The sequence below is a fragment of the Molossus molossus genome, unplaced genomic scaffold (assembly GCF_014108415.1).
Source record: "Molossus molossus isolate mMolMol1 unplaced genomic scaffold, mMolMol1.p scaffold_m16_p_15, whole genome shotgun sequence".
NCBI lineage: Eukaryota > Metazoa > Chordata > Mammalia > Chiroptera > Molossidae > Molossus > Molossus molossus.
The window spans coordinates 81,179,427-81,206,900 of NW_023425350.1; the positions used below are offsets into that span (position 1 = coordinate 81,179,427).

General features: G+C 46.4%; 1 protein-coding gene across 5 annotated transcripts in view; it reads left to right on the forward strand.

Moving 5' to 3' along the window:
* Nucleotides 1-27,474, forward strand: part of TBC1D8 (TBC1 domain family member 8) — a 123,148-nt gene that overhangs the window by 51,358 nt on the left and 44,316 nt on the right. For 2 of the 5 annotated variants that reach the window (XM_036262761.1, XM_036262763.1), the window contains 3 exons: nucleotides 21,967-22,085; nucleotides 23,754-23,982; nucleotides 27,218-27,458. In XM_036262761.1, coding sequence (XP_036118654.1) covers nucleotides 21,967-22,085; nucleotides 23,754-23,982; nucleotides 27,218-27,458 — 589 coding nt within the window. Of the gene's footprint in view, nucleotides 1-562; nucleotides 587-1,226; nucleotides 2,320-21,966; nucleotides 22,086-23,753; nucleotides 23,983-27,217; nucleotides 27,459-27,474 lie in introns of those variants that run through there. The other 3 variants (XM_036262765.1, XM_036262764.1, XM_036262762.1) reach the window with 3 other exon arrangements.

Here is a 27,474-nt window from a genome sequence, read left to right on the forward strand (position 1 = left end):
GAAAAGCTGCAGTGAAACCAGAGAAAAGTTAACTTCGAATAAATGTTTCTTTAACACCAGCACTTATCTTCTACAAGTTCATTAAGGTCAAGAGATTCGTGAAAGCATTGCAAGGTTGGGACTGTGGCTTTTTAAAACTGTGTTTCAATTTTGACTGTTCATCCACTCCCTTCTGAAGGACAGGGCGGCTAGCAGTCTCATCTCCCCACGTCTCTGCTTTCTCACTGTGAAAGTTCCACTGTTAATTCACGCCGTGACTCCTGTTCTGTTCTGAACCGTGCTTTCATTGTTTGGGTCGGTCTCTATTTAAATTAATGAAATGCTTTTACTCAGATATATATATATTTATATTTATTTATTTATTTATTTATTTATTTATTTATTTATTTATTTATATTTATATTTAAATTAATTAATTTTTTATTTTTTAATCCTCACCCGAGGACATTTTTCCATTCTTTGTTCAGGTAGAGTGGGAGGAAGAGAGAGGAACAGAGAGAGAGAGAGAAACATCGACGTGAAAGGGACACAACGAGTGGCTGCCACCTGCATGACCAACCGGGGCCAGGGACAAACTGCAACTGAGGTATGTGCCCTTAGCGGGGACTGAACCCGGGTCTCTCTGGACCGCAGGCCAACGCTCTAACCGCTGAGCCAAACCGGCCAGGTCCTCAGGTATATTTTATATGACTCATCTCTTAAATAGCCACATTCCTATTTTCTTCCCCCTAAAATGACTCATATTTGCAAATGTTCATCTCTGGCTTTCGGACTTGAATGACACCTGGCCTGGGTATGATAGTCTCTGGACATGTTCCAGAGCTTGGTGGCGGTCACTCTGGGGTCTCCCAGTATTAACATGGCAGTGGGAGAAATCTCAGACTGATCTTGTTTTCTCACTTTTGGGTCATGGGCTTTCTGGCATGTAAGTGTCTTGATTGTTGAAGCTCAGTAGCGTGGTTATAGCTTGTCACTGCCTTGAGCACACTGTGTTACATTTTTCTGTGTGCTTTTTCGGTGTGCATATTGAGTTCTTTCATTGTTTCAGGAATTTTTCTTATATCATTCTGTGTATATATCTTATATATATTAAAATAATAGGTTTTTATTGATTTTTTTAGAGAGAGAGGAAGGAAGAGGGGGAGGAAAGAAACATTCATGTGAGAGAGAAACATGGATTGGCTGCCTCCTGCACGCCCTCTACTGAGGATCGAGTCTGCAACCCAGGCATGTGCCCTGACGGGGAATCGAACTGGAGACCTCTTGGTCCATGGGACGACACTCAAGCACTGAGCCACACTGTCTGGGCTACAGTGTAGTTCTTAATGGCCATGCAGTATTCAACCATATAGCCTAATTACTCATCCAGTCCATTATTAGCAACTTGGTTCTGATGTTTAAAATATTTTAAAACTTTAAGTGAACATCCAAAACACTTAAATATTATAGGATACTTTCAGCCCCCAAAGTCTGTTTATTTGAAATGTTTGATGCCTGCCCCCTATCAGACATGTGCTTGGTATCAGGATTTTCAGTTACTGTGAGGAGGAGTCTCCTTCCATTTGGCTTTCCAGGGCTGTGGGGAACACAGATAGCAACCTGGAGGTGGGCAGGTACAGGTGGGACAAGAATTAGGAAAGCAAGATGTGACAGGATCCTTGATGAGCACATAGTAGGGAATCGCTGCATCAAAGGGGTGTATGCCCAGAATTACTTCTCTCTCTCCCAATCACCTTCCTCAGGGTTGCAGCGACTGTGCTGCTCCCCACGCCCAGCAGTGTCGTCGTTCTGAGCGGGGTGAGTCCTTTCTCTCTGCTGAGCATGTGCCTGGATATTCGCCTTGGATCTGACCTGTGGCAGGTCTGTAGACACTTCACTTTCTTCTGTCATCTTGTCCCCAGAAGGTCCCCTGAGGAAGCAGTTATTCTTGTCAGCACAGCTTTCCTGGGATGAGGAGGAGGATGGTGAGGGCATTTGTGTCTGGGGCTTGTGGTATTGATTTAGAAGAGATACTTAGGCCTCTTCGGGGAGTTCCTTGGGCATCTTAACACTGTGCTATTGACTCACTATATTTAATATTTTATTGTCTTGAACACCGAGAAAGGATCCCTGCCCAGGGTTTCAAGTCTCAGATAAAGCAAAACAAGAACAGTGGGAAGGGCCCGGGCGGCACCAGGACGCGGGCAGGAAGACTGGCCTGCAAGGACGATTTATGTCTTCATCGGACTTCGGCTGCTTGCATGCACTGTGGGAAGACAGAGGAGGCCTTGGGGAGAACTTTTCCTTTTTTCTGTTTCTTTTTAAGCAGAAGTAGAAGAGGTAGGTAGATAATTTCATGGTGAACAATATTATTATTTGGCAGCAGAGATCTGTGGATGACTGTTGTTGGAAGTAGATAAGAGATAAGTTGCTATCATGATTAGTTTTTAACGTAGGTGGACCAATGACTGCCAAGGCTTCATAACATCGCTGGCCTTAGTGGCGGGAGGAGGTGGGCGGGAGCGTGCCCTGTGGGCCTGGCCGGAACCCAGATGCCCCCTCAGGGAGGCCTCCCTTGACAGCCTGCCCGCAGCTCCCTCTGTTCTGGCACTCAGTTTTCCCAGTACTGCCGCGCCTAGCATTTCCTTTTGTTTTTGCTTCCCTACTGAAAAGAAAAGATTTCTCAGAGTCATGCCTGCTACTGACTGTTAGTGCCGAGGACAGACCAACGTTCAGTGAAGAGCAGAGGGCGGGTGAGCGGTGAGGTGTGGGGAAGCGGGCACCGCTGGGCAGTCAGGGCTCCTTCCTGGACAGAGGCGGGGTTGGAATCACAGTGAAGACCCCGGCCTGGGGCCGCTGAGGCTGCGGCAGGGGCTTCGCAATGAGCCACCAGGACCACTGAGCAGGAGGAAAACTTGCAGAACAGGGATCCTTTTTTTTTTTTTTATCCTCACCTGAGGACATTTTTTTTTTTTTTTCATTTATCTTCAGATAGAGCAGGAGGGAGAGAGGGAGAGAGGGAGGGAGGGAGGGAGGGAGTGAGAGAGAGAGAGAGAGAGAAAGAGACAGAGAGAGACATTGATGTGAGAGAGACACATCCAGTGGTTGCCGGTTGCCACCCACACGACCCCAACCGGGCCGGGGACAAACTGCAACTGAGGTACATGCCCTTAGCGGGAACCGAACCTGGGTCTCTCCAGTCCGCCGGCTGACACTCTAACCGCTGAGCCAAATTAGCCAGGGCAGGTTCTTTTTTTTTAAGCTGAAATTTTTATATCTTGTTGGCAAAATGAAATGTTCATGCTTATGAAATGTCCCTCTATGTCTCAAGTAATAATTGTTTGCCTTGACTCTACTTCCTCTGGTATTAATACGGTTAAGCCAAGGTCTTTGATTAATGTTTGCAAAGTATAATTTTCCATATTTCTATTTTATGTCTGTGTTTTAAATTTTAGAGGTTTTTCTTCCAAGAAACACATGATGGATTTTGATTTTTTAATCTAGCCTGAAATCTTTTTTCCCCAATATTTTTGGTGGTTTTATTTTTATTTTTTGAAGTCCATCGAACATTACAAAAACCCAGGAAATGCAGCTAAGGAGAAAACAGTGTGCAGTTGATGCCTGAGAACCCAAAGCCCGGAGGAGACGTGGCACTGGACTGCTGCACATTCGGGGGGCGGGGGGGGGGCAGGAGGGCGCCCCCGGGCTGTGTTGTGGGAAGTGCAGGGGGCGTGAGACCACCCAGCAGGGCCTGGTGGTCATGTTGACTGCTGTGTGATGATGACTCCGAGCAGGTTGGCTTCCGTAAAGGGCTGATTCATTTCTTTTCGTCCTCCCCACACTCCTCCCCTCTGAGATCTGTCAGTCTGTTCATTGTATCCATGCCTCTGGTCCTATTTTGTTCATCAGTTTCTTTTATTCCTTATATTCCACATATAAGTGAGATCATGTAGTATTTGTCTTTCTCTGACTGGCTTATTTCACTTAGCATAATACTCTCCAGGTCCATCCATGCTGTAGCAAAGGGTAAGAGCTCCTTATTTTTTACAGCTGCAAAATATTCCATTGTGTAAATGTACCACAGCTATTTTACCTACTCTTCTACCCATGGGCACTTGGGCTGTTTCCAGATCTTAGCGATTGTAAATAACACTGCTATGAACATAGGGGTACATATATTCTTTCTGATTAGTGTTTTGGGATTCTTAGGATATATGCCCAGAAGTGGGATTGTTGAGTCAAAAGGCAGTTCCATTTTTAGTTTTTTGAGGAACCTCCATACTGTTTTTCATCAGGCTGCAACAGTCTGCATTCCCACCAGCAGTGTGCTAGGGTTGGATACCTAGGCTGTGAAGAGCTCTTGGGGGCCCTGGAGGAATAAGGAGAATTTGTTGCTGTGTCTCTGTCAGATGGGTTCAGCCTGTGCTTTGTCCTGTGGTTGAGAAGTTCAGGCCACACCAGGCTGAGTTATTTATTATGTCTTGTTTCTATTGGTAGATGATTCTCAGTGCTGCTACATTACTGACACACACATTTCATTCTTTACCATGGCCGTGAACATGAGTTAGTTGTTGTCTCTGCATGGTTTTTGGGAAGGAGAAGCACCCAGGCAAGACTCTGCATTATCTGTCTAGATCATTCCAGAAATTGAATTGGTTATGTAATAATTTGACCTTTTCATGTTGATTAACTGATACATGAGGTGAATTGTCTCTTCTGGTTACTGAAAGAGAACTTGGTGCCAGGCTTAGAGGCAGCCACAGTGGTGTCCTACCAAGAACAGGGCCAAGACTCCAGAAACTTTATGAAAAACTCATCAAACCTTTGTGTGGATTGCCTTTGAATAGCCCCCATCTGAGCAGATGTGAGTGTGCACTGCGGGGCTCTGTTGTCCACAGCAGGGCCAGAGTGCTCACTGTCCTCGCAGGTTGTCCCTGGTCTTGTGAGAAGTGAGGGGAGAAGGAAAACAGAAGAAGGATGAAGACGAGTCAGTAGAGGGAAGAAAGTGTCAGACTAGGGAGAGAGACCCCGAGCAGGCACAGCATCACTGTCTCGGGAAGGGTATGCATGTAGTTTGATAAAGCTTAATTAATATTTAGATTTAGAAAATGGAAAAACAGGATTTTGAAATTTCAAGGATCATTAAAGGAAGCTCTGATATTTTTGCTAATCAAAATGTAGCATATGGTTTAAGACACCGAGAATCGCAAGAGTTATGCATTCCCTCTTCAACAGAACTTTCATGTGCGCTCCTCACTGGTCCTCTCAGTGGGTCAGTGGGCGGCATCAGTGACTGGAGAGGGCGGGAGCGAGGCACAGGCAGCGAGTGGCTTTCCAGGTCACGGCTGTGTCGGGGGCACTCCCCTGGTGCCAGTGCTCGTTCTTACAGACTGTTCTCTCACAGTGTTCCTTCTGACGTGCCGGCCTCTCTCATCTCTGCCCTTGACCGTGGCTGGAGTTTCTTTTCTTGTATTTCGTATCACGTTTGCTTTGTCTTTGGAGAGGGAACTTTGTTACGAGAGGAAATGTTCCAGCGTGGATCAGATGAACGTCTCGGTGAACTTCGTGCCACGGCAACAAAGGAAGTGCCCTGAAATCTTTTTCAAGAACAGAACTCACTGTGCGCTTCAAGGGAAGTGTGTGAGGCAGGAGGGAAGTTACAGCCTTTTCTGGGAGCGCACACTGAGGTCACGCACTGCGAGGCGCCATACTTGTGCTGGGTTACTTGGGGTTTATTAGAACAACACTGGCTGATATCTTCTCCCAGGGATTTGCACTTGGGGATGGCTGAGGGGTGCCAAGGTTAATGTTTCTTTTCTACTAGGCAGTTCTGTTACCAGGCTCTTACTGTTTTAAATAATTTTGTTTATGCTCAAATAATTAAACTTAACTGAAGATGATCTTCCACTAGGGATATTGCTTACTTATTTAAAAAGCAGGTGAATGGCCGGTTTGGCTCAGCGGTTAGAGCGTCGGCCTGCGGTCCGGAGAGACCCGGGTTCGGTTCCCGCTAAGGGCACGTACCTTGGTTGCAGTTTGTCCCCGGCCCTGGTTGGGTCGTGTGGGTGGCAACCACTCGATGTGTCGCTTTCACGTCGATGTTTCTCTCTCTCTCTCTCCCTCTCACTCTATCTGAACAAAATATCGAAAAATGTCCTCGGGTGAGGATTAAATAAAAAGCAGGTGAATTCTGAGTTTAACTTTTAGTACATTTGGAGGTCAAAAATATTTTAATAGTATTTTTTATTGATTGATTGATTTGAGAGAGAGAGGAAGGGGGAGCGAGAGAACCCTTGATTTGCTGTTCCACTTATTTATGCATTCGTTCGTTAACCCTTGTATGTGCCCTGACCCAGAATTGAACCTGCAACCTTGTCATCCCAGGATGACGCTCTGACCAACTGGACTACCCAGCCAGGGCTGAAAAAATGTATTTAAAAACTGCTTTTAAACCGGGGAGATACTTGCAGACCTCGCAGTCTGTGTGAGTTTTTCCTGTTACAAGAGTCTCCTCACTCTATTGGAATAGCCCCTTTTCTGCCTCTTGCAATAATTCTTTTGTATAAAGTCTCTTCTTACCTAGTTCCTGATTTTTTTCTTTTATTTGACATACTTCGGAATAAATATGCAAAATATTTGAGAAGTTTCTAAACTGGGATCAAACTTTCCTCTAGTACGCCTCTCAGGTCGCCGAGCTTCAGCCGGGAGCACGGCCCGTGTGACCGCGGCTGGAGGGTCTGCACAGATGTCTGGCTGATCCCTTCCGTTTCCATAGATGAGGAGAGACGGACTGAGGCCTTTGGGTTTCAAAATAACATGACTTTCTAAAATGATTTTTTATTAAATGATTTCTTAATAACAAAAAAGAAGGCAGAGTGTGGGAGATGCATTCAGACTCACTGTTGTGTTCGGAAGGTGCTGCTGAACCTTCTCCCACAGGCTGGCTGGCTGGGCGGCACTGCCTTCCGGGCGGCCCGGAGGGCTGGCTTCCTTCCAGCTGACGCTCCTCTGGCTTCTCTGCCGTGGGCCGGACCCTGCAGACCCACATGGCCTGGGGCTGGGAGTCGTCCTGATGTTAACAATGAGGAAATTCAGGGAGTGTGGGACTCCCTGCCTGTTCTGTTGCTCCGCTTTCACTTCTGATTTTACAGAATATTCCTTCTAGGTGGAGGGCAGTGATCAAAGTTTATGCCTTTGTTTGTTTTGTTAAGGGGTTTTAAAATTTTTTATGAATATTTTCAAACATACCCCAGAGTAGTGAGAGCAGTCTAATGACACCCTCCAGGCCTGTTAGGCATGTGCATTTGGATTGTCTCGCCTGGTGCCTTAGAGTCACCAGGTGAATTAGGGTCAAGGATTTGCCCACCTTACTTTATTTTATTCTCTGTGTCTTTTTTGCTCCTGATGTATTTAAAATAAATCCTAGAAGTTTTATTTCACCTGTACATGTTTTAGTGAACCTCTCAGGATATGTGATCATTCTTATGTCACTTAGTGGGCATTGTTCGCAAAGTTAACTGGCATTGTCTGATATCACTGCATACTTAGGCTTCCTGACCCCTCAGGGGTCCTTCGTAGAGCTGCTTGTTCTCATCTGTGTCCACAATGGCCACATGCTCATTTGGTTGTGTCTTCTAGTCAAGAAAGCCTCCACCCCCTTCCTTTCCCACCCACTTTGTTTTTGGTGAGGAAGTGGCCAGTTTTCATGTGGACTGTTTACACGCTCTGCCCCTCCGTGGCCTCCTGCAGGGTGGCCTGCACGCACCCTCAGCCCTGCGTGTTCCTGGGAACTGGGTGTTCACAGATTCAACTTCTTACAAAGAGGAGTAAATGCCTCATTGGAGGTTCACATTCTTTATGCCGCGAACTCTCAGGAGGCACCGCTCATCTGGGGTTTTACTCGTGGGAATGCTCAGCCCAGGCGATGAGTTCAGGTGACGGCTTCCGTGCCTTCTTCCCCGTCAGCCATTCCCCTGGTGGCTTTACCCATGATGATCTTACCTGAATCCATTTCTTCCCTGTATATCACAAAAGGATGGCTTTCTGATCTGATCCGTCCTTTAACAACTGTCAGCTTGAGCTCATCAAGTAGGGCTGTTGGGTCACCCTGAGACGTGATAGTTACATTCAGGAAAGGTAGGACAAGGACACTCATTTTTGTCCTTTAAGTGCCCATTGTTAGTGTAGGGATGTGGTGTCCTGTTTCTGTCCAGTGGTGACAAGTGAATTACTATTTTTTTGTACTAGCTTTCTTTTTCCTTCCTTTTTCCCTCTCCCTTTTTAGTATTTTAAAGATAATATTTCCTGCTCCCAATGTTTTATTGTGAAAAATTTCAAACATACAGAGAAGTTGAAAGGATTGTACAATGAACACTGTAATTCATGAGTTTTTTATGTTCATGTGTTTTTGTTGATTATGGTCCTATTTGAGACTCGGATTGTACCATCTTCTGCCCACTGGAGTCCTTGGCTGTGGCTTGGTGCCTTGGTTTCACCCCCCATTCATCTTTGGGTGCTTCTTTGCTCTCTGTCCAACAAGATGTTAAGTGCCCATCTTGTGGGTTCCCTGCCTCCTGTCTGGAATTGGCCATTTGTCCATAGTAGCCCTGGTTCCTTTCAGTGGGGAATGGTAAGTAAGTGTGAACCAAGAAGTATATGTTATGAAAAAGAATGGTAACTCATGAATTCATACTTAACCTTCTAATTCTGCTGTTAAACTACATACTTATACCTTAACTTTCATTTTATATTTGTTTTTCTTATTCACTGAAAATCTTGGTTTGCATAATTATTATCTGTCATACAGACATCAACACCCCCCAAACATATTGTTTATGAATAATACTTAATTTTAATTACACACATGTATCTATATAAGTAAAAACAGCAACACTAATTTGTCAATTTTTAAAAAATTTTTAAAATTAATTTTAGAGAGAGAGGAAGGGAGATGGAGAGAGAGATAGAAACGCTGATGAGAGAGAACATTGATTGGTCGCCTCCTGCATGCCCCTCACTGGGGATCAGGCCCACAACCTGGGCATGTTCCTGACCAGGAATCGAACTGATGACCTCTTAGTGCATGGGTCAATGCTCAACAACTGAGCCACACCGGCTGGGCTAATTTGTCAATTTTTTAACATGTGCTTTTGGAAAACCTACTTTATTGTATAAGGGACTTTTGGCTTTAACAGACAGACACCCCCTTGCCTGAATTAATTCATTACATCAAGGTTTTTCTCTGATGCTATTGCACAATTAATAGACTACGGTATAGTAAACACTTTTACATACACTGCAAAACCAACAAGTTTGTGTGACACACTGACTGTGGTAACTGCTTTATTACGGTGGTCTGGAACCAAATCTGCAATATCTCTGAAGTAAGCCTATATTTTAATAACTTGATAAACAGTATGTTTATCCATTTATTTAATTGTTAAGGATTGTTTTCTTATTGATTTAACTGAATTTTATAAAAATGTAAAGCTTTTCATTTTATTTTATTTTTTTCTTAATCCTCACCCGAGGTTATTTCTACATTGATTTTTTTAGACAGAGTGGAAGGGAGGGAGAGAGAAACATTGATGTGAGAGAGACGCATCAACTGGTTGCCTCCCACATGACCCTAACCAGGGCAGGGGATCAAAGCTGCAACCTAGACACATACCCTTGACCAGGAATTGAACCTTCAACCCTTTGGTGGACGGACCGACACTCCAACTGCTGAGCCAAACTGGCCAGGGCAAAATGTAAAGCTTTTTAATGATTTCTTAGTTAAACCTAAAATATCTGTAAAACAAAATATACATTGAGAAGCCAGGTGTTCATTGCTGCCCCTTCCCTGTTCCTTCCCTCTGCCAGAGGGAACCCTCTTTTTCTGGCTTAGCTTTCCACTGTTTTGTGTACAAGCATTAAACAAATACACTGTATACATTCCCTCATGCATTCTGTCCAATGTCTTGCCTTTTTCACTTATCAATGTATCCTGGAAATCATTCCATATCAGAAAATAGAGATTATTCTCTTCTTCTCCTTTGCTTTGTCTTTTATTGTGTAGATGGACCAGAGTTATTCAGTCTGTTGCTACTGATGGACATGTGTGTTGTTTCTCACCTTTGCCAGCACAGAGTTTGCCCCAGGGAGTAACCTGGTAGATCAATAATTGTACGTTTGCTATTGAGTCACTGGGATAGAGCACTAGAAGTGGCATTGCTGGATCAAAGAGTAAGTGACTAGGGAGCTTTGTCAGATGTCCCTGAATGCCCCTCCCTCCATTGGACTTGCCCGTGTGCAGGGGCGCACAGCAGTGGATGCAAGTGCCTGCTCTCCCAGACGTGTCATTGCAGCGACTGTCACACTCGGGGTTTTTTTGCCAACCTCATAGGTGTCTCTGCATAGTTTTAATTTTCATTCCTTTTATTTTGCTCAAGGGCTGTTTTCAGAATGTCCTTGCTCTTGTCATTTGGCTAGTGTTTGATTGGGCAGTTCTTTTTTTCTTCCGTAATTCTTAGATACTGTCAATATATTAGGAATATTATTTTTTATGTAAGATAAAAAATTAAAAATTTTTTTTTCCAGTTTGTCATATCTTTTAGTGGCTTTTCTTTTGCTTTTGGTATGTTTGCCATGCAAAGTTTTTTATGTAGTGGGATTTGAACTTACCCTTTAACACTTTGTGATTTTGAGTCATCTTTAGGAAGGTTATCTCATTCCGAGTCATACAGGAACTCACTTGTGTTTTCCTCACATATTGGTAGATTAATTTTTTTAATACTTTTTAAAAAACTTACCTTTATTGTTGAATGTATTACAGATGCCCCTCCCTTTTCCCTCATTGACACCCTCCTCCCTCCTCCTGCCCTCCCTACACTATTGTCTGTGCCCACTGGTTATGCATATATGCATATCAGTTTTTTGTTTTATCTCTTCCTGCCCCACCTCCCCACTTCCCTTTGAGGTTCTTCAGTCTAATAATGAATTTGTATTACTTTTTTAAAAGTTTTATTATTATTATTTTTTCTCTATTGATATGAGAGAAAGAGGAAGGGAGAGGGAGAGAGAGATAGAAACATTGATGAGAGAGAACACTGATTGGCCACCTCGTGCATGCCTCTTACTGGGGGTTGGGGCCCACAACCTGGGCATGTGCAATGACTGGGAATTGAACTGGCAACCTCTTGGTGCATTGGTCGACACTCAACCACTTAGCCACACTGGCCGGGCTAATTTGTACTTCTTAATTCCTTCATCTTTTTCACCCATACCGTCAACCCCCTCCCATCTGGCAACCGTCAAAAAGTTCTCTATATCTATGAGTCTCTTTCTGTTCTGCTTGTTCATTTTGTTTGTAGATTCAATTGTTGATAGATATGTATTTATTGCCATTTTATTGTTCATATTTTTGATCTTCTTTTTATTCAAGAAAACCCTTCAACATTTCATATAATACTGGTTTGGTGGTGATGAACTCCTTTTGCTTTTCCTTGTCTGGGAAACTTTTTTTTTTTATCCTCAACCGAGGATATTTTTCCATTTTTGTACAGATAGAGTGGGAGGGAGAGAGAGGAAGGGAGAGAGAGAGAGAAACATCGACGTGAAGGGACACATCGAGTGGCTGCCACCCGCACGACCAACCAGGGCCGGGGACAAACTGCAACCAAAGTACGTGCCCTTAGCGGGAACCAAACCCGGGTCTCTCCGGACCGCAGGCCGACGCTCTAACCGCTGAGCCAAACTGGCCAGGGCTGTCTGGGAAACTCTTTATTTGTCCATTGATTCTAAATGATAGCTTTGCAGGATAGAGTAATATTGGTGGTTGGTCCTTCCTTTTCATCACTTTCAATATTTCTTGCCACTCCCTTCTGGGCTGCAGAGTTTCTGTTGAGAAATCAGCTGACAGCCTTATGGGAGCTCCGTTGTAGGTAACTAACTGCTTTTCTCTTGCTGCTTTTAAGATTCTCTCTTTGTCTTTAACCTTTTGCACATTGATTATGATGTGTGTTGATGTGGGATTCTTTGGGTTCATCTTATTTGGGACTCTCTGTGCTTCCTGGACTTGTATGTCTGTTTCCTTCACCAGGTTAGGGAAGTTTTCTGCCATTTTTCAAATAGGTTTTCAATTTCTTGCTCCCTTTCTTCTCCTTCTGGCACCTCTATGATGCTAATGTTGGTACGCTAGAAGTTGTCCCAGAGACTCCTTACACTATCCTCATTTTTTGGATTCTTTTTTCTTTCTGAGTGGTTGAGTTTTGCTTTCATATATTCCAAATCGATGGTTTGCTTCTTGGCTTTACCTACTCTACTATTGATTCCCTGTAAATTATTCTTTATTTCAGTTAGTGCCTTCATTTCTGACTGGTCCTTTTTTATGCTCTTGAGGTCCTCACTAAATTCCTTGAGCATCCTTATAACCAGTGTTTTGAACTCTGCATCTGTTAGATTGCTTATCTCCATTTTGTTTAGTTCTCTTCCTGGAATTTTGTTCTGTTCTTTTATTTGGGGCATGTTTCTCTGTCTCCTCATTTTGGCTGCTTCCTTGTGTTTGTTTCTATGTATTAGGTAGAGTTGCTATGTCTCCTAGGCTTTGTAGGTGTCCTATAGGATCACCCCAGCTGTGTCCTCGAGGTGCACCCCTCATGTGGACTGTACACCCTTTTGTGTAATTGAGTCTTAGTTGCTGTTGGCATATCAATGAAAAGGATTTACTTAGGCTGATCAGTGGCAAGTACTGGCTGTGTCCACTGACCACTGACCTCTGAGGATCAGCTGTGCAGGGAATCACCAGGGCGGGGCCAACAGTGTGAGCCAGGATCAGCTGTGCACCACACAGAGCAAGACTTACTTCAGTAGTGCTCTGGTACCCACTGAGTCCACTCACTGAGTGTGTCACTTGTGGAGGTGGTTGGGTGGTGGTGTTTCGACATGGTCTGAAGCTGTCCACTGGGTGTGCTGGCTCTGGGGCAAGGTCAGCCATTGCCTGTGTTCTACCAGGGGCCACCAGGCATAAGTTACAAAGTGATATGCAGATGGCTGCTTCTTGTGCTGGGCTTGGAGGTGCTCAGGCAAAGCCAAGCTGTGAACCAAGGCTGGCTGCTTCTAGTGCCGGGCCTGGGGCCAGATAGTGAGAGGTGCGGGGCTTGCTGAGGCCAGCTGCTGCTTGTTTGAGAGATTTTAGGAAAATCTGAATCAGGAGCTGAGACAGGCCAATCCTCTGGTGAAGCCACTGGCAACAGCTTGGGTGGGCCCAGAAGCTGCGTGGGGCTGGGCCTCAGGGAGTCACCAGGGCGGGGCCAACAGTGTGAGCCAGGTGCTGGAGTCCCAGGTATAGGGCCCGTCTGCCTGCCCCGTGGGGGAAGGGCTCACCAAAGGAACAACGGCCTCCACCAGCACATCTGTCCAGGAGAAAGCTGCCTCTCCAGCTCTCACCCAGGTGTAAAACTACTCAGTTCTTCCCCACATGTCTCTTCCCAGTAAGTCCCAGTTCTTCCCTGTAATTTCTGTCAAGCTGCCTCCCTTGTGCTAGAGCCTGGAGGGAGTGAGTCCGAGTAAGTCCATGGATGGGCCCTTTAAGAGGAGCTGCTGGGGGCTCCAACAGCCTCAGCCTCCCTGAGCCTCAGTTCCTGCTGGATTTACAGCCAGAAGTGATGGAGTTTCTCTTCCTGCACTGGAACCCTGAGCTGGGGGGCCTGGTGTGGACTGGGGCCCCTCACTCCTCAGGGAGGACCTTCCCAGCTGTCGGCTCCCTCCTGATTTTTATTGCCACCGTCCCCGCCTCTGCCCCCCAGTCTCAGTGTGGCTGCTGCTTTAATTTCGTAGTTGTGGGGCTTCCACTCAGCTCGATTCTAAGCTGTTCTGAATGATGGCGGTTCTATAGCTTAGTTGTAATTTTGAAAAAATATGTTTTTATTGATTTGTTTTAGAGAGTAAGATAGAAACATTGATGCGATAGAAACATCGATCGGCTGCCTCCTGCACATGCCCCACTGCAGATCAAGCCTGAAACTCAGGCCTGTGCCCTGACTGGGAACTGAGCCAGGACCCCTCAGTCTGTGGATGTCGCTCAGTCCGCTGACCACACCAGCCCGGCAGCTTAGTTGTAATTTTGATGTGGTTGTAGGAGGAGGCGAGTAATGTGTAGACCTACACCCCCATCTTGACTGGAAGTCCTCTGTTAATGCTTTTAAAGTTGATGTTCTGTGTGTTCTGGCTGCATGCTTTCTAATAAGAAGTTGCTGTTGCCCTGGCTAGTTTTGCTCAGTGGTTAGAGTGTCGGCCCGCAGACCAGAGAGTCCTGGGTTCAGTTCCAGTTGGGGTCGCGTATGTGGTGACCACTTGATGTGTCTCTCTTGCATCGATGTTTCTCTCTCTCTTCCTCCCTCTCTCCCTCCTGTTCTATTTGAAGATAAATGCAAAAATGGCCTCGAGTAAGGATTAAAAAAAAAGAAGTCATTGTCATTCTTTGTTCTTCATCACTAGTTTTTACCAATTTGATGATGACGTATGTTTTTGTGATTTTCTTGATGGTTTGAGATTCTTGGATCTGTGTGTTTATAGTGTTATCAAACTTGAAAAAATTTCAGCTCTTATTTCTTTATACATGTGTATGTACATACTTTTTGTTCTCCGACCCTGACCCTCTTTCCCAGGACTGCACCCTTGAACACGCTGGAGCTGTGCGTGACAGCTCACCGAATCCGCATTCTTCTAATTCCCTTCCGGGTTTCACTTTAGGTTGTTCTTAACACTATTCCAGTTCTCTACTCTTTTTTTTCTGTAATATCTAATTTACTTATAATTCCATCCAGTATATTTCTGATTTCAGACACTGTGTTTTTCACTCCTAAAATTTGATTTGAATCTTTTTGTATCTCTTCTGTTTAGCCTCTCACCCTCCTCATGCTGAGCTCTAATTTTTGAACGTGTTTATGATAGCTGTGTTATGTTCTCGTCTGCTGAGTCTTTTATCGGTGTTATTTCTGGCTCGGTTTCTATTGATTGGTTTTCTTTTGGCTGTAGGTCAGATTTTTCTGCATCTCTGCTGCTCTTCCTGCTTTTGCTTCTGAGAAGTGTAGCTTATGGCTCTAATACAAGGACATTTCAGTGACAATTTTCGTCATAAACTAAAAATCTATTTTTCTTTCAGCATTAAGGAGGTTGAGTTTATCTGTTTTCCACTCATTGTAAATACTTGTAGGGACCCATTTAATTTGAAGGCAAAAAAAAAAAAAAAAGGCAAGGACGTTATGGAAAGGAAGGTCACACTTTCCTCAGCCATGCGGAGGGACACACGCAGGTGGGACTCCTGCAGGCACATGTCCCTGCGAAGGTGCTGCTCCAGACACAGAGGACTGACTAGGAAGTGAGGTTCTGAGAGCAGAAGGTGCGGTCTGACCCCCCTGCCGTTTGTGATGCCGCCGCGGCGGCCAAGCGGAGCCTCAGCTCTCGAACCTCGTTCTTTCTGAAGGCTGTTCGAGAGGCAATTTGTCTGAAAACTGCATCATGTTTTCCTTTTAGAAATAAGGTACGTTGAATTAATTCATTCCAGACCCCCAGCTGATTCCCTGTTTTAACCTTTCTTATATGCAGTGCATGTCTAATTACTGCTCAATCTGTGAGCAAGCCCTTCTTTTCTCCGGTGTGTCAGACCCCCGCAGGCCCTCAGGACCCCCTTTCGCCTGCTCGGGGCGCAGGTCCCCTTCCTGCACTGCTGAGTGCTGTCTCGGGCCTGCTTTTCCTCTGTCAGGGCAGCAAGCTTCCCCTCTCCAGCTGCCTGGGATCAGTTTCTTCCACACCTTTAGCAACATTAACACTCTTGATGGTCTCTTTATGCTTAAAATTGTGCTAATCGTTCATTTTGCCAGCAACAAAAGCGAAAAACAACAAACAACCCCACAGAAATGTTCATAGCAGTTTGTGGAGAGCGAACAGTGCGAGGTTGGCGGGGCGCTGCCTTGCATCCCCTCCTTCGTTTGAGGCCCGAGGCATGCTTTCATCAGGTGAAGGGTGTCAGGGCAGAACCGAAGTGTGTTCAACAACCGAGACACCTTTTCCTGCAAATGACTTGATCAAGAACCGGATTGTTCAAGGTGGGAGCCGAGGACCGAGGTTTGACTGTAGTTACACTTTTAATTCTCCCCTTGTATCTGTGTGGCTTTCAGTTCAGGCGTTTAGACAGTGGATTGTTTGCTGTTTGGGCAGTAGAGAAATAGTTTCCTGTTACAAAAGAACAGCCACGAGCTATGCTCATGCAGTGCCCCCTTTATCGTAAATTAGGATCTCAGTGTCTGGGGAAGGTACTTAATTCAGTTGGATATGTATTATGCAGAGACAGACAGTTGCTTTTTGAAAGTGAAGCTTGGATCAGATTATTTATGGCTGTGTTTTTGCAGAAGCTGTAGATGTAGTCAATAAGGTGCTTGTTTTATTTCCTGAAAATACCTCTGGGGAAAACCTAAGAGAATAAATATTGTGTGAGTTTCTAAGTGACAGCTGTTGGGAGCCTCCGCTCTGTCTCCACAGTGTATGACAGATAGAACCAGAAAGACCAGACTTGCAGGTTGGCTCTTTTCTGCACTTTATTTCCTCACCGAGCACATGGAATAACACAGCTACACAGTGCTGTTTCTATGAAGATAAACGATGTAAGTGCACATGGAGTAACACAGCTACACCGTGCTGTTTCTATGAAGATAAACGATGTAAGTGCACATGGAGTAACACAGCTACACCGTGCTGTTTCTATGAAGATAAACGATGTAAGTGCACATGGAGTAACACAGCTACACCGTGCTGTTTCTATGAAGATAAACGATGTAAGTGCACATGGAGTAACACAGCTACACCGTGCTGTTTCTATGAAGATAAACGATGTAAGTGCACATGGAGTAACACACTACACTGTGCTGTTTCTATGAAGATAAACGATGTAAGTGCACATGGAGTAACACAGCTACACCGTGCTGTTTCTATGAAGATAAACGATGTAAGTGCACATGGAGTAACACAGCTACACCGTGCTGTTTCTATGAAGATAAACAATGTACATGTACGGCACAGCTGACAAAGGGCCTGGCTCATGCTAGACATTCAGAAGATGTCTGCCACCTCTGGCTGTTCTTTCTTAGGACATAAAGTTTTACATGTCATTTATTTATAACTTACCGCATGGTTTGTTTCGTGGTCTTAATTGAAGTTTGTCATATTGCATTTTAGTTTTACATAGGGATTTTTAAATGTGATTTTTTACTTCCATGGGTAATGTTTAAGATCCACTGAACTGTAATTTCCTAGAAAATAGAAAAGTCTTTTTCTACAAAATTAGGGGTCTTAATAAAACAAAGTGTAATTTTACTATTTGGATTCTTTTATAATCCACAGTACTCCTGTAAGCTTTGGTTTTAGAGAGCTGTGTTAAGCTGCTAGGGTTCCCAGACAAAACACCACAGACAGGCGGCTTGAACAACAAATGGGTTTTCTCACCGTCCTGGAGGCTGGGAGTCCACGGTCAAGTTGCTGGCAAGGTTGATTTCTCCTGAGGCCCCTGTCCTTGGCTTGTGGACAGCTAGCTTCCTGCTGTGTCCTCTCTTGGCTTATCCCTGGTGTGTTCCACTTCTTACAAGGACACCAATCCTGTTGGATCAAGCTCCACCCTATGACCCTAATAAACCTTAATTACCTCCTAAAGGCCCTATCTTGAAATAGGGGCATGTTAGACGTTAGGGCTTTACCACATGAACTTGGGGCAAGGTCAGGCCATGACAGCAGCTGCCCTCTGTCTGGGAAAGCCCGCAGCACAAGGTGCAGGGCTGCTCCAGTGATGAGGTCATTGGTAGCCTTTTTCCATTCTGCCCCTTCAGCGGATGACAGATGCTCACTTCCTTAGCTCCTCTTTTTTACATTTCTCACCACTTTGTCTATAACTTTCTTTTGACCATCACCCATAGACAGAAACATATTTATGTGTGTGTGCTTACCTCTAACAATATTTCACAAGTCAGTAGTGCCCTTATAAAGTGGTATGCATTATATTTTCTATTCTGTTTCAGTTTTTAAAAGCTGTTTTCCGATGGGCTACTTCATGTAATTGGAGGAACGCAGCTACCGTGTAGGCTTTGATGTGTCACTTACGTGGAAAGGCTCTTTCTGGCCCTTGGGGGTCGGAGACGTGCTGTCGGCGTGCATCCGTCTCTGGTATTTTGAAGTTCATCATAAGACTTCCCTGCAGAGGAAATTATGGTTTGGAAAATTTCCCTGCCATTTGGCAACTCTCGTAGGAAATAGAAGACAGTAGGTGGAAAAGTTCCGCCACACCGATCACCTGTGCTGGGAGAGGCACACGCCTTACGTCCAGGCCGGGAGCAGGCAGAGTGCGCGCGGCCTGGCTGGCGCACTGATGGGTGTGTCTCGTCCTTCCCTCTCTGTGGGCTTGGTTTCGCTTTAGAATTATCTTTCCCTATCATGAGGTAGGAGGTAGAAGAATTTTTTAAAAAATCATGTGGAGGATATGTTTTTATTAATTTTTAGAGATAGGAAAGGAGGGAGACAGAGAGACAGAAACACCGATGTGAGAAACATTGCTTGGTTGCCTTCCATATGCTTCCTGACCAGGGATCAAACCAACAACCTAGGTATGTGCCCTGACCAGAAGTTGAACCAGCAACACTTTTTTTTTTTTGGTTAATCCTCACCCAAGGATACTTTTCCATTGATTTTAGATAGAGTGGAGGGGGGGGGGGGGGGAGAAGCATCAATGTGAGAGAGACACAAAGATTGACTGCCTCCTGCACAACCCCAACCAGGGCTGGGGATCGACCCTGCAGCCTGAGAGCCAAACTGGCCCAGGTGAGCCTGCAGCCTTTTTGGTGTATGGAATGATGCTCCAACCAACTGAGTCACCTTGCCAGGCAGTAGAATAACTGTTAAAAGAATAATAGTTTAGCCCTGGCCGGTTTGGCTTAGCGTTGGCCTGTGGACCAGAGAGTCCTGGGTTCGGTTCCTGCTAAGGGCATCTACCTCAGTTGGTTTGTCTCCGGCCCCTGTTGGGGTTGTGTGGGTAGCAGCCAGTTGATGTGTCTCTCTCACATCGATGTTTCTCTCTCTCTTCCCCCCACTCTCCCTCCCACTTTATCTAAAGATAAATGCAAAAAATGTCCTTGGGTGAGGATAAAAAAAAGAATAATTGTTTAATTCTTTGATGTCATAAGTCTTAATTCCCATGGTATACTGTGTTGGGCCTTGATTATGATTTATTCGTGGTGTTTGTGGTTATCGGTTGAGGGAGACATGAGCTTAGCTGTCAGCAGTGGGCCATGCTGGCCCTCAGAGCTCAGTAGCAGAATCCATGCAAACCCCTTCATGTCATCAGGAGCTTGTTCCTTGCAAGCAGGAAGTCGCTGTTTACAGAGTCAAAGCATGGGGCCTAAGGGTTATGTAAATGTTACTTAATAACGTTTCTGTGGGAGGACTTATTGCGGAAGGGCTGCAGGATAGTCCCCGTGGTAGAGGGTGAGGACTGGTTTGCCTTTCATCTGCCATGTGTGCCCTTGGGGAAGAGTGGAGCCCATGTCCCCACTCAGTCCTCACCGCACATAGGGAGTCCGTGCACTAGGAAGGTCACGGGGTGAGTTCTCACCCCTCTCCCCTCCTCTTGTTCTTCCTTATTTCTTCAGATCCTTTATTTTGGTGAATAGAAGTACAAGAAAACATACAGCAAATGACTGAAGGCCAGTGAAGACACTCCTCTTTCCATTTCTCCTTGCTTTTAAAAAGACTTTTCTGACCAGTTGTCTTTATTGTGATAGATAATAAAGGATGAAGTCTAGAAAGGGAGCCTGGGAAGTTTGCTGGCATCTGTGAGGACCCAGAGACTCTCTGAGAGTGTGGCGCCCGCGGAGACGCCGTCGCTGACCCACCGGGTGTAGGTCTGTTTGCTTTTTGTGATGGACACCTACACCACCGGCATCGGAGGACACGGACACGAGGCGGGGCAGCCAGACATGCCCTGGCCGCATCAGCCCTGAGAGGGGCAGGCGGGCGGGGCCCTGAGCTCAGATGGACAAGAGATCCCTGCGGTGGAGGCTGGGATTGTTTGGTTTGATTTTGTTTCCAAGTGATCTTTCCCCCCCAAGAGGAACGAGGAGTCTGAAAGGCCATGGGTTTCTGGCCACCACAGGGGCCCTTCTAGGTGGGCAGGCAGTAGAGAGCAGGAGGGTCATAGCCCACCCTCACGGGCTGCTTCCTGGGTTCATCGATCCCCGAGGAGCAAGACAAGGGAGGTAGTTGATGGATATCTGAGTATAGTCACTGGTTGTTAGGGACTGAATGGCGACCCTCATAAAATCCAAACATCGAAGCTCTAACCCCCGAGTGGTATTGAGCTGGGAGCTTTGGGAGCATTCGGTGCAGAGGATGTCATAGGGGAGAACGACCCCTCTGTGCGGCAGGAGGACATGAGAAGGCAGCCGGGAAGGGCCCTTCCCAGGAGCCAGACCTGCCAGTTCCACAGTCCTGGGCTCCGCCCTCAGAACTGGGAGGAGTGGCCCGTCAGCCCTGGGACTTTGTGACAGCCGGGGCTCCAGGTGGGCCAGGGCCAGCGCCTGGCAGTCCTGAGCCCGTGAACAGAGACGTTGAGGGAGAGCCATGGACCCAGCTGCCCATCACGGGGGAGGAGCCTGGCTTTAGCCGTGACCGAAGGACGTTGCTTTGGCGATGCCGTGCTGAAAACTTGGGAGGGTAAAAGAAAACAAATACCATTGTTTTAAACTCTTTTTCATTTATGAAGTATTCTTAGATTCTTCTGTTGACTCCTTCCCAAACTGCCTGTTCAAAACAGTCCTGGTACAGGTATTCTTCCCACTCCCTGACCTCAAATCCACAAGCCCAGAGTGAGTGCTGTGGCCTTTTTATGCGTGGGTATTGATAATATCTGCACATGTGTTCATACTCTCGGAGAGGGAAGGTGCCCGCAACACAGGGAGAGGTTTGTCAGGACGCTGGCCTGGGTGCGGGTGGTGTGGCCCGGCGGCCACCACGCTGCTCGCCTGGGTGAGGTGCGTCTGCGGTGCGGTGTGTCTGGTATCCTGTCATTTCTTTGAGGTTAGACTCTTTCCTGCTCTGCATTTGGGAAATCTGGCTGCTTGTTGACTGTTCTGTACTCAGCGTATCCAAAGCACATATGTGCCTTTGTTGTCCAGGGCCTTGCTTGCTCCGCATCTGTGGGCTGGGCCAGCATCTGCGACGTGCGGGCCCTTCACTTGTCGCTGGCACAGGCCTGGTGCCAGGTGACCCTCATGCCTTGGAGAGGACGAGGCGCCTGGAGAGGGAATGCAAACAAAGAAAAGAACTAAGCTTTTTGGTAACAGTGTTGCATAATGCTTCAAAAAGGGCGATTTGTTGTTGATATAGCCTTTGAAAGAAATTAACTACTATATACATTGTGATGTTTTTGTTCTGACATGTGCTGTGAAACGTTTTATGTATGTGTTGTAAGAGACATGGAGCACGAGAGTGTGAACCTGGACACTGCTCAGCCAGGCCTGCGGCAAGTGCAGCGCCCTCGGCCAGCAGCCTCAGCAGGCTCGCCCCTGTGCCGGCGGAGGTTCCTCTTGAGGGCCTCGTTCCCACGGGGTGTGGGGTGGTTGAGAGGCACTGTGCTGCCGGGGCCTGCATCCCATCGAATAGCTGTATAATGACAAGTCTTTGTGTCGTTTGTGTGGAGGCCATAGGGGTTCCACATGTAGGGCAGTCCCGAGGGTCACCTGATTGGTGTGGCGTTGGGGCAGGTGTTTGTGAACCCCGGTGCTGTGATGGGGAGACCACAGCTTCAGGGGAGGCACCGTCCTCGTGTGTCAGCTGCGCAGTGTGGGCCAGGCTGAGAGAGACCAGGACGTTGTATTACCACAGACATAGGACTCCTGTGATGGGGAGACACATTCATGTTCCGAGACCTGCTTTGTCTTTGAACCCTGGACTTTCTGTCATGACCAGGTGCCACACCGGAGGAGATAAACCAGCACTGGGACTGGCTGGAGCAGAACCTCCTGCACACCCTGTCCGTCTTCGACAGCGCAGAGGACGTCGTCAGCTTTGTCAAAGGGAAGGTGAAGGTAGGTGTCTTGACGTAACATTTCTCCGCATTTCTCATCTTTCTGGTAACTTCCTTATAGCTTTGAGCACTGAAGTGTGTTAATTCTATTCTGAGAATATTCTCCACTGTAAGTGAACTTATTGGCTTAATAAAGCCAAATGAGTTCCACTTTTCCCCTGCTCAGTTTGGCAAAATACACCTAAAATTTTAAAAAGACCTTATTCTTAGGCCTAAGTTTTTGTTATCTTGAACAAAAGTGAAGGTCATTTTTTGTCTCAGGAAAAAGAACATTAAAATTTGTTTTTCAGAACAACAATGTTATTTGACTTTTTAAGTTAGTTATTCCCAACATTTTTGCAGTTATGACATCTTGTAACTCTTTATCATGTTGGACCTAGCACTTTCCTCTGCCTAAAAGTGGATATTTATTCTTAAAATATGTTGATTGAATGGAATTAAAGCCAATTAAGTTTTGTTGTTGTTTTTTCTTTTATCCTCACTCGAGGACATTTTTTCATTTTTTGTTCAGATAGAGTGGGAAGGAGAGAGAGAGAGAGAGAGAGAGAGAAACATCGACGTGAAAGGGACACATCGAGTGGCTGCCTCCTGCACGACCCAGCCAGGGCCGGGGACAAACTGCAACCAAGGTACATGCCCTTATCGGGAACCGAACCCGGGTCTCTGTGGACCGCAGGCTGACATTCTAACCGCTGAGCCAAACCGGCCAGGGCAGTGTTTCTCTTCTTAATTGGAAGAAGGAAATTAATTTTTGGTACTGTGGCTTTAGGACTATAGGGAAGGAAAAACTTCCTCTCTCTTTCTGGGCTCTGGGCTGTGTCCCTGGACATGAAACGGACAGAAGTTAGATTAACAAGCGAGAAACAGTTTGCTAACACGTAGGTCACACAGACAGTGGGGGGATGCAGTGCTGAGCCATTGGAGGGGTGGGCAGAGCTCGGGGCTGAGTGCCATCCTAGCAGAGACAGTGTGTTTGCCGACCTGGGAGACAGAGGGAAGGGGTTCAGGTTCCGAGGGGCGGCAGGCTGTCGGGAATGTATGGCAGGAAAATGAACGGTGGTGAAGGTGTTCGTGTGGTTTGTCAGATGGACTCCTCTTAGTGCTGCCTGGTCTGCTCTGACTCCATTGTGTCTCCAACTGCTATGGAATATTTAGAACCTCAGGAACCTCAGCCAACATGTCCCTTTTCTGCTTTGGAAGACGATACATGCATGGTGGTGGGGTGTATGAGGGAGCTGTTTGCTTTATACCCCACATTTCGAGCCTAATGCGGAGGTTTTTTTAAAGACTAAGTGTGAATGGTGCCGCAGGTAGTTTCAGCTTGGATGCTCGAGTTCCCCTGCAGCGAGTGGTCCTGGCCCTGTGTGGGAGCGCGGGCAGGGCTGGTAAAGTAGCGCTTGTCTGAGAGCTGGCCTTGGCAGTCAGGGGCTCGCCCAGGCCTCCCGGCTGCTCAGAGGCCACGCAGGAGGCCTGCGCTCAGCTCTGCGCCTTAGCGACTTCCCCTCCCTCTGTGGCCGTGTTTCCGGGCCGTGGACACACAGTCCAGCGCGCCGTCCTCGTCTGTCCTTGTGTGCGTTGTGGAGTAATGAAGACTCCGTCCCTCTCCCGTACCTTCCTGCCTCCTTGCTCTTCTCCCTGAGTGAGGGGCTGTTGTCTTTCTGTGTGTCAGGCTCTGATTGCAGAGGAGACGAGCAGCCGGCTTGCCGAGCAGGAGGAGGAGCCAGAGAAGTTCCGAGAGGCCTTGGTCAAGTTTGAGGCCAGGTTCAACTTCCCAGAGGCAGAGAAGCTGGTCACCTACTACTCGTGCTGCTGCTGGAAGGGCAGGGTTCCCCGGCAGGGCTGGCTGTACCTCAGCATCAACCACCTCTGCTTCTACTCCTTCTTCCTAGGCAAGGAGCGTAAGTGAGCCCGCGCTGCGGGGGGGGGGGGGGGGGGGGGGGAGGGCCTGGCCTGTCCCAGGTCATGGGGGCCCTTGCAGTGCTTAGCGCTGTCCTGAGATAAGTCATTGACAAGAAGAGTCAGACCACAGAAGATTTAAATAAGTAACTGAGATGATAACAGGTGATATTTAACTAATTTCCAAATAACTTCTGCAGAAACTTATATTTAATTATATAGACTACTACCACTAATGGACCTGATTTTGTGAGGGTTTATTTTTCTGCTGCCTTAAGAAACATTTCTGTGTAGCTCACTTCATGTAGCTACTGACAGGTCTTACTACTACGTATTGCTTTGAATACGGTGTTGTAACGACCTGGGAGTTCGGAAGGAGTCGAACGCATTGCTGCTGCTTAACACCGGGCCAGTCTCCGTGCCCAGCTCGAGGGTCACGCCTGCTCCTGGAAGGGGAGCTGGATGGATGGTCGTTTCTAGAGGCGATGCTTCACCTGGGCCCACTTGAGAGCTAGGTGGCGACTCCCATTCGCACATCTACCCACCGACAGGCCCTGTGCTAGTAACGGAATTCTAAGGCGAAAAGGAGAAGCCACAAATGCCAATAGTATATTACATTTTTAAAAAGTTATCCTCATTGAAACTTCCTTTGGAGTCAAATATTGTTTCAAGTGGCATGTAAGGTGGTATGGATGTTGTGTTTATACATATTTACACATGCAAATATTTTCTTTTTCTTTCTGCATTTCAGTTTATATTTCAGCTTGAACCCAAGGAAGGAGCCCCTCTTGAGTTCTGCGGTAGCCAGCTTCCCACACATGTCATCCCTCTTTGTCCTGGGCCACCAGCCTCGGTTCTGATGCCCCAGCTCAGACACTCTGTTCGCACAGCGCCCCCCCCCCCCCCACCTGCAGTGTGTTCTGACCTGACCGTGACCTCCCTGCTCTTTCTGGAGTGCTGCTCAGAATCATACCGATCTTTCCTCTGCTTTCCCCTTCTTATCTCTGTTTGGAAACTCCTGTTCATCCTTCAGAATTTAACTCAGCTTTTATCACCTCCAGGGACCTTCCCTGTCCCCTTACCATTGGAACCACGTTTGTGTTTCTACTTCAGGTCCTGTCAAGTTGCTGGTGGCTTGTTTCCATGTCTGTTTTTACTATTTGAGCAAAGCTCCTGAGGGCAGGGCTTTTCACAGAGCGCTTGACGAAGGGAAGTCGGTGTGGGTGGATGTGTGTGTGAGTGTGGAAAGTGCACACTTGACGAAGGGAAGTCGGTGTGGGTGGATGTGAGTGTGTGTGAGTGTGGAAAGTGCACACTTGACGAAGGGAAGTCGGTGTGGGTGGATTGAGTGTGTGTGAGTGTGGAAAGTGCACACTTGACAAAGGGAAGTCGGTGTGGGTGGATGTGAGTGTGAGTGTGTGGAAAGTGCACACTTGACAAAGGGAAGTCGGTGTGGGTGGATGTGTGTGTGAGTGTGTGGAAAGTGCACACTTGAAGAAGGGAAGTCGGTGTGGGTGGATGTGAGTGTGAGTGTGTGGAAAGTGCACACTTGATGGAACTTGGAGATGTGGGTGGAGTGTGTGTGTAAAGTGCACATTTAATGAATGGAAGTCGGTGGTGTGGATGGGGTGTGTGTATGTGAATGTGATTATGTGTGTAAAGTGCACACTTAATGAATGGAACTCAGAGGAGTGGGTGTAGTGTGTGTGTGTAAAGTGCACATTTAATGAATGGAAGTTGGTGTGGATGGAGTGTGAGTGTGTGTGTGTAAAGTGCACGTTTAGTGAATGGAAGTTGGCAGTGTGGATGGAATGTGTGTGTGAGTGTGTGTGAAGGACTTTATGTGAAAGCAACTAGAAAGAAGGAACTGAAGCAGCTCATTCTCTAACCCAGTGATTTTCAGCTGGTATGCACGGCAGACACACTGGTGTGCCACAAGAACTTTTAAAATATATATTAGCTGACTATTTAGTCAGGGGCACTGATCTGTTTTCCCTTAGATTGTTAAGTAAAAAAATGACTGGTCAACAGCCAATACACTAGCCGCCTAGGGTGAATGAATCAAAATTATACTATTTTTTTGGTCAGATTGGCAAAGAATATATTTTTTTGGTGTGCCACAAAATTTTAGTAATTAGTTTGCGTGCTATGTGATGAAAAATGTTGATATTTGCTGCTCTAGGCTAACGTAGAAACGTGTCTTTTTTTTTTTTATCCTCACCCGAGGACATTTTTTTTTGTTTTTGTTCAGATAGAGCGGGAGGGAGAGAGAGAGAGAGAAACATCGATGTGAAAGGGACACATCGAGTGGTCGCTACCCACACGACCCAACCGGGGCCAGGGACAAACTGCAACCGAGGTACGTGCCCTTAGCAGGAACCGAACCCGGGTCTCTCCAGACTGCAGGCCGACGCTCTAACCGCTGAGCCAAACCGGCCAGGGCGAAACGTGTCTTTTTAATATTATGAATGCACCGAAGACATTCTTGCAAAATAAATGGAAAGAAATGGTAGAAAGGAAAACACTTAATCATCCCCTTCTTTATTTGAAAAGGAAAAGGAGTTATTTTCCAACACTTAGCAATCATTGTTACTAAACCTAATTTTGTTAGGATGATAGAATTTGGGAAAAATGAATGATTCCCAATATTTGGTAACATCTGTTATTTGAAGTTGTTGCAGGTGTCTTTCCCTCTGCATCGGCACCCAGCCTCGCTGCCAGTGTGTTGGAAACATTTCTGAGACTAGGACACTTGTTTATAAAGTGAGCTGCTGGCACTGCATTACTTTAAAAAGAGTTCCATCAAAACTACTTGCACCCTGCCTTCTGGCCTATAGCAATTGTTATTCGACATGGTCTAAGTGTTAAGCCTATTTCTCTTTTGCACTTTGTTTTATAGCTTATTTAGTGTCTGCTTTTGAAACTAGCGTTTATGTGGATTGATACATTTCTGTGTATTTTTGCAAAACTTTAAATACTCGGGAAAATCTTCACGTTGTTAACTTGGTATTTCAGAATGATGCTCCTTGTACATATGCAGTAGCTAACAACTTGGGAAGTTTCACTTAAACCTTAAAGAAAACCGTTCGGACGTGAGCTGGGCTCTAGCCGCAGCTCTGTGCTGTTCTTTCCTGCTGTTCCAGAGGCGGCTGCATCTCAGTGCGAGGAAAGCCCCGGGCTGTTGTGGTGCACACAGGTTTGGGGTAAAATATGTATTTGCTCTTTTTTTCCTTCTAGTTAAACTTGTAGTCCCTTGGGTTGATATCCAGAAGTTAGAAAAAACATCCAATGTCTTTCTGACGGCTACTATCCGAATCACTACACATAGTAAGGTGCGGGACTTCTCCATGTTCCTGAACCTTGAGGAGGTGTTTAAAGTCATGGAGCAGCTGGCGGACGTGACCCTGCGAAGGCTGCTGGATAACGAGGGCTTCGACCTGGACCCGGACCTGCAGGCACCAAGCCAGATCACCAAGAGGTAAGGGCTTCCGGTC